The sequence below is a fragment of the Sinocyclocheilus grahami genome, unplaced genomic scaffold (genome assembly GCF_001515645.1).
Source record: "Sinocyclocheilus grahami isolate Dianchi unplaced genomic scaffold, SAMN03320097.WGS_v1.1 scaffold948.1, whole genome shotgun sequence".
In the NCBI taxonomy this organism is placed as follows: domain Eukaryota; kingdom Metazoa; phylum Chordata; class Actinopteri; order Cypriniformes; family Cyprinidae; genus Sinocyclocheilus; species Sinocyclocheilus grahami.
The window spans coordinates 315856-323596 of NW_015506127.1; the positions used below are offsets into that span (position 1 = coordinate 315856).

The 7741-nt window shown below is 43.6% G+C and overlaps 1 protein-coding gene across 1 annotated transcript in view; it reads right to left on the reverse strand.

The window, feature by feature from the left end:
• Positions 1-7741, reverse strand: part of LOC107564582 (neurexin-2-like) — a gene marked incomplete at its 3' end in the record, with an annotated part of 375377 nt that overhangs the window by 304381 nt on the left and 63255 nt on the right. Inside the window, exon 2 of the mRNA XM_016249689.1 lies at positions 4284-5477. Coding sequence (XP_016105175.1) covers positions 4284-4995 — 712 coding nt within the window. The remainder of the gene's footprint in view (positions 1-4283; positions 5478-7741) is intronic.

Genomic DNA, 7741 nt, shown 5'->3' on the forward strand with positions numbered 1-7741 from the left:
AAACCTGCCACACACACACCCACACACACACACACACACACACACCTGATAACCTCACACACACACACACACACACACACAAACACCTGATACACACACACCTGATCACCTGACACACACACACACACACTCACACACACCTGACACACACACACACACACACACACACACACACACTTGATCACCTGACAGACACACACACACACACACACCTGATCACCTGACACACACACACACACACTCACCTGATCATCTACTCATGCTTATGAAATCACCACTAAAGATCATTCAGACTAGAATAATCTGATTCAGGCCCATCAGAATGACTCACTATCATGAAGTACATCAGAGAACATACAGAACAGAACATACAGATAGAGAGGGTACAGACAGACAGAATAAGGCCATTGGTAACTACTCTAGTGCTGGCTTAACAGTATAAATCATGGCACATCAGGAAATCCATCACATTTCAAAGATGGAATGCTCTTCTCAAACCCAATCGGAACAGCTTCAGGACACCTGAAAGCCCTTCAAACATCAGACAGAGAATCAACACACCTGCATCACAGCAGGCACTCCGACAGACTCATATCCACAGAATTCACTCATTTATACTGGATCTCTGTACTGCGGCTTTTTCCATGCCGTCGTCTCCTCAGGATGAATCGCTTGTGTCGTCGTGTTCCTCATTCATAAGCTGTTTGGGTAAAAGCAGCTGCTACATAAATAAATGTCAATGTAATAATGAAGCCTATATGAAGATCTAGAGACTGTTGAAAAAACAAACCATCTGTCAACACTGTACTAGACTCAATTACCCACAATCCTCAGGAGAGATTCATCTAAATCTAGAGACTGGCACTAACACATCAAGACCCCTGTTTCCTGGGGGAGGGGCTTCTCATACAGATTAGGTTAATTAATATGCTACACTGATTTATTTCAGTGCATCTCCATCACAAACAGGTGAGAGGATATTATCAGTCATGGTGTGTGTGTGTAATTATCTCAGTGATGTATTACTGTCCTAAATGACCTCCACACTTTGGTGTCTCTGTGAACCGGTGCTGAGGCTCGCCCGAGCCGCGAGGACAAACTGAGCCATTCGAATACACTGAAATACGTGTGTGTGTGTGTGTTTGCTCAACTCCAACGATGGCTGAGAGCTGGTTATATTTATAATATTTACATTAAGAGGCACATTCTGGTTTGACTCGTCCTCGTGTAAATGTTTAACACAGCCATCTGCCGGTAATTTACACCAGAGACATTTGCTCATAAACCCGCTCTAATCCAATCAGCACAAGCGACTGCACATGGCTCGTGTCGTTTAACTGATCGCTCTTAATGTGCACCCTTAATCTCTCGCCCTCCTGCTCCACGCAAATCTGATTTTACATCTGTAATTACAGAAAGAGGCCTGAGATCTCTCGTCTGACAGGCTGCACGAGGCGCTTCATTTCTGAGGAAAACACACATGAAACCACATTAAAACAGTCCCGGCATAATTTCTGGGCTCCGAGCGACTGAAACGCATTTCCATAAACTAACAACAGAGTCATTTCTGCTCAACTAGCGTCAGCAAACAGAGAACGATTCCTGATCGCTCTCCGTCTGCCGCTGCTCAGACAAACAGAAAATCCAGCAACAGCCACTAGTCTAGCACTCTACCAGTCTTGAGGAATCAGGTGCCTTTCTTAAGGGACGTGAACAAAGACACATTCTTGAGTTCAAAAGCAACATAATGCACAATTCACTTTAAAATCTGAGGGGGTTTAACTCGGCAAACGGAGAAACACACTGATTAATGCAGAACAAATATCAAGACCAAAATAAGCACTTCACATTAATGTTAACTAAGTATCATTAACTAACACTGAACAATCATTTTTACAGCATTTACTTACTTACTTAAAGTTGATTTATAAATGCACTGTTGTTTATAATCGTTAGCTAATGGAACTGTACATTAGTATATGCAGAAATCAACCAAAATGAAGAAGTGCTGTAAAAGCTGTTCATATTTTAGTTCATGGCACCTAATGCACAAACTACCGTTAACACATTTTACCTTACTAAACCTAAAAAAAATGGAAAAATTACATTTAAAAGGATGTGACTCAAACGCCACTGAAAAAGTCAAACCATCTGTAAAGCAGTTTTGTCTCTTTTGCGGAGTGCATAGGTATCAGTTTAGAGCCGATAGCAAATCATCATTAAACGTGAATCGCTCTGTGATTGGAGATGAGAAGTCACCAACACATTTGGTCAACATCAATTACAAAAAGCAGCACAACGACAGACGCAATGACAGAAATTTCAATTTTGGAAGAACTACTGCATGAAATGTGAAAATACATGCAGTAGTACTCTATAATACTGTATGTAGTCAAACATACATTACACGCAGAAATGGAGCACTAGCACACCTTGATACCTCATCTAACCCTGGGGGGGAACACTAGACTCCTTTGCTGAAGACTCCCCAGGGAAATAAATCTCTAATGCAGAAACTAATACAGAACTCACACAACGACTGCCGCGTCCGTTTAACGAGATTATTCCCGCTGTGTCATTCTCAGAAAGTCAGAGCGAATAACTCAAGTTTCTGCCCACAAGCCGCTTTACATTTTCTCAAACACGTCGACACGGAGTGAAGGAAACACATCTCAATAGCCTTTTCTCAAAAGGACAAACCTTTCCTGCGGTCACAGCGGTGCTGCATTGGTATGCTGCTCTCAGTTTAGCCGAGAGCCAAGCGGTATCAAACTCCACGACCTCCGACTCACATCCCAACACAGAAGAGAGAGAATACCGAAAAACAAATGGGAAATGGAGAGCAGAATCTCAGTTTGAATATCATTTGAAAACTTTGAGTGGACTGACAGAAGCAACACAGGCGTCCCAACACCCCCTCCAAAGGCTCTGAACATACACAAAATATTATATGTACAACCACAAACATCGTTGAGTGCGTAAGTTTGCAATGCATGCCCCTTTTGTTATTTAAGTTTATAACCCACTTTGAGAATGTATACAAATATAAGAGATGAGATTATTTTTTAAGTACTGCCCTTCAGAAACTACATAAGCTATTTACATATTTCCCACAAGACAAAAACTAATAACACTTTAATTAATCATCAGTGAATGTTTGCAGCTTTTGGTTGTGTTTGAATCTCTCAATCGCCCTCGGTGTGAAAGCTGTATCTCAACATCACACAGTTACTGCTGGGTAGGGTTCAAATGTGCAGAAGATGCAGGAAAACCAAAGAATGTGCAGCTACAGCTACTGTTTCTGAAGAGCAGTGGGCAGTTTAACTGCTCCGGAGAGACAAGGGACTCATGAACAATTATCAGAAAACACACACACCAGGAAGATACACAGCATCAGAAGAGCCAAGAGCTCAACAGCATCATGTGTGTCAGTTCGGTTATTACTGTTTCTGTGGATAGATGCAGATATCTGTGAGAGAGCTTCATCATGGTAGGACTACATACAAAACAAGTACATTTTACGGCCCCCCTAATTTCCCTAAAGGATAAATATCCTGCAGGTTCTTTGAAGTAAACATGCAGTACAAATTCAGCTGTATATAAAGTGAGAGAATACCTTATAAACATTAATACGCATTTATATTTGTATAACATGTGCTAATTACAGTTTTGATCACTGTGCTATTGGTCTTAAATGTGGAAAATATTTAAAATAGTGAAGGTGCCATAATAACTCAGAAATGTAACCAACAGTGTGAAAAATGAAAAATAAAGAACTGGCTGAGATAATAGGCGAAGCACAGATGAGGTGAGATAGAGAGAAAGAAGACAGGAGAAGAGAGTAAAAGCAGTGGGTTTGGAGGAGAGAGTAATGGATGAGTATAGACGAGTGTAAAATGGATCTCGCCCGAGAAACTGGATTGCTTTCTCGAACTGAAGACAGCGAGCGATTGGGAGAGAATTGAATGAAACTTGCTTTAGGGGAGAACAAAATATAAGAAGCAGTGATTCATCTCTTTTAGGACAGCCTCAACCGTCTAAAGGGCCTAACACAAAATGTCCAAAATCCATTCAGAATAGCAACAGATAGACAGAGAAAGTCCAATCAAACCAGCACTGCAGTCTGTAAGAGTCAAGGGTTCTGTAGCACGACCATTACAACAGATTGAACGCCATAAACAGAAGAATGAGCATAAACTTAACAAACGACACCTCGTCTGAAACATTCCCCCTGGATGCATCCAAACCTAAACAAACACAAAGAAGCAGAAGAAACGTCTTACCTTCTTTGCAGTATTTCCCTCGGAAGCGTGTGTGAGAGCAGTCGCAGTAGACCTCGCCGAACTGGACGCTGCAGTATCCCCCGTTGAGGCAGGGGTTTTGCTTGACGCACAGATACTCCAGATCGTTATGAATGCCGTTGCTGTTGAGTAGAGTGGGAGGCATCTCGCCCACCTTCAGATTGGAGATCAAGCCCATGAACGGAGGCTCGTATTTGACCGTGCTGGACGTGAGCGCGGACAGACGCACGTCCGGAGGGATGCCCCCCACGAACAGGTCGCTGACGACCGCCATCTCCTTGCGCTTGGAACGCACCTCTGCCACTTTGGTTTCCCCGTCCACCATCAGCATGGTCTCGCGGTAGTTACGGGTGAGCAGCACCATGTGCCAGCGGTCGTCGCTGACACGGGTCTCCATCTGGAGGGCGGCTGGCTCGGCGCAGTGGATGGCGAAGCGCAGCTGCAGGTGTCCGCCGCCGATGAGCAGCTCTAGGAAGTCACAGTTCCCGCCGTCGTCCAGGTACAGAACCAGCGCCTTGCTCACGTTGGTCTTCAGACTAAAGCTGAGCTCCCCGATCGAGCCGGCCTCCCAGCGGGCATAGCGAGCCCACTGCCCCGGGGCCCCGCCGAACTCCAGGGCCCCCGCCGACAGAAAGAGTCCAGCCAACAGCAAGGGCCACAGGGGCCAGAGAGAGGACCAGCACCCAGACTGCATTTCACCCACCCTGATGATACGAGCTCAGAAACCTGGTCTCGGCAGAGCAGAGATAGCGCTCAAAGATTCTCTTTGACTATGATCACAGATGAGGCCAAGACGGGCCAATCGTTCACTCGTTTTCTCTTTCTTTCTTGGCCTGTCTCCACTTTATCCAGACTCTTTCCGTAGTCTCTCCATTGGTCGGTGCATCGGGCACAGGCAGGGCGTGATGAGGGATAGATGGGAATTCCTGCTTTTTAGCCCCAGCTTGGCCGCCAATTTAAGTTTTCTCTGAGAGGCTTCCAATTGAGGTTTCAAAGCACTGTGATTCTTGGGTTTCCTTCAGGATGATGCTGAGAGGCGTGATGCAGCTATCTTGAGTCCTGTGGACCACAGGTGATGCTCATGGCTGAGTCTTAACATGCAGGTCATTTGTCCATGTTCATTCAAATAGCCTTATCCTACACGAGGAACGTTCTACTGGCCGGCATTCCCCAGACCTGCAAGACAAAAGGGAACATTTGATTAGCTACAGCAGCATACTGAATACAAACAGACAGGGTTATGGTTTCAAAACAGATATTCATTGAGAAACTGCGCAGACACTGAGATTTGAGGTTTGTGAAGTCGTCCAAATAACTGCCTGTGGTGTTTCAGATCTGTTCGTGTGAAAATGACCTGCTACATGCTAAATCACACAGTCAACTTCAGAAAGTTTGAAATGCTGCCGTTTGCCTGTGTGAACCAGCCTTCAGAGACCAGCAAACACAATGCTCTGACTTAAAACTGTGAAAATACCAAAGTCATGTTTCAAAGAAACAAAACACAAGAGAACACACAAACGCTCAGGCAGACCTTCACAGTGACACGAATTAATTCTCAGTTCCACACACTGTATCGTCTCTCATTACGCTGATGTATCTTAATGAAGATCTGTGCTGAACACTGATGTTTATATTATGGCGCTGCTGTAATCTCATCTGAAACAAAATGTCGCTGTCTGGAAAGGCTGATTGCTGCTCTTGACCCGTCGGCCTTCACTAAGACCTGCCCATTATTTCTGAAGAGAGAATTTAACTGCTCGCATGAAACGCTCACAATTAAACACTCGTCTTCCTTCACTGGATCTCTCGGCTAAGCAGATCAGCCCTTCTTTAGAGGGGAACTATTCCTCAAACTTTAACTGCTTGTCATCCTCCTCATTTACAAGTCACGGAGAATAACAGCATCTGCTACATGAATAACTGTAAAAGGTAAATGTTTAACTTCACTGAATTAGACCACTCCCATCCCTCAGCAGAAAGCCCCACCATCTAAGGATTCTAGCCAATCGGATTTGCACAAATTGATTGACAGGCACAATACACTGACGATCTTCTTCAATCAGAAGTGTGTGTGCATGAGATTATTCTCATAGATTGTGTCCTCGCATATCAGAGATCACACACACACACTGCAGAGTCTGACATGAACTTCAGCTAAAAGATCCTAAAATGTTGTTTTAGTGAAAAAATTAATTATAAATGCTGCAAACGAGTATGTTAATATTGAGCGACAACACTGAATAAATATCGCAGGAGAACACGGAGCCATGTTGAACGTGAGCCATTTATTAAAGGGTCAGTGATTGTCAGATGATGATAATGAGCCTCTTCATGCGTATGAATATATAATGTCCACTTCAGAAACAGCAAAGCACTTTTTCAACATCCACGTGCCCCGTGGGTCACACCACTGAGAGTGTGTGTGTGTGTGTGTGTGTGTGTGTGTGTGTGTGTGTGTGTGTGTGTGTGTGTGTGTGTGTGAGACGTGCTTGTTGAATGTGGTGTCGGCAGCACTAAGACGAGTGTTAATGTTTGCTTTTGCGCTTGGGTAAGTTTGTGTGCGCATGTGAAACTTAAACATGATCCATCGGGTCATTTTCTGCTTGGCTGCTCTGGTTCTTTCAGTGATTTTCTGTGACCGGCTGGGCTTTCTGAACTCTGCCATCAGGTGCATGTGTGCACTTCCTCTTCCACAGGAAACACTGCTAGACAGAGGTCATAGTGCTGTGTTGACCTCTGACCTCTAACCCCGTTGTGCTGCATTTCTTTTTTTTCAGTTGTTTCTCTTCTTAAGTTTTATGTAGTTTTGCTTCTCTTTTCTTTTTACACCATTTTAATTAAACAGTTGCTTTGGCAATATGAATAGAAAATATTTGTCTATATATATATATATCTGTATATAGCATGACTGTGTCATGTTTGTCTGCGATTCTCAGCTGTGTGTCCGTCACTGATGCCCTCTGAAGTCATTCCTCTGTCAAACAGCTCTAACATCATCATATCAATTCATTAGCTTCATTTAAATAACAGCTCATTAAAAATAAAACCTCCTAGAACAAGCGTCTGGTACGATGTTCACACAGTTAAAACCGACATTCATTTACACCGACTAAACTCCCCAGAGATCTCAGTGTTACACGTGCTGCATGTGTTAGAGCAGAACTCTCCGTTCGCTTCAGTGTGTCTGTATAGTGCTGTTCACAGTATACAGTGGGGCAAAAAAGTATTTAGTCAGCCACCAATTGTGCAAGTTCTCCCACTTAAAAAGATGAGAGAGGCCTGTAATTTTCATCATAGGTATACCTCAACTATGAGAGACAAAATGAGAAAAAAAATCCAGAAAATCACATTGTAGGATTTTTAAAGAATTAATTGGTAAATTCCTCGGTAAAATAAGTATTTGGTCACCTACAAACAAGCAAGATTTCTGGCTCTCACAG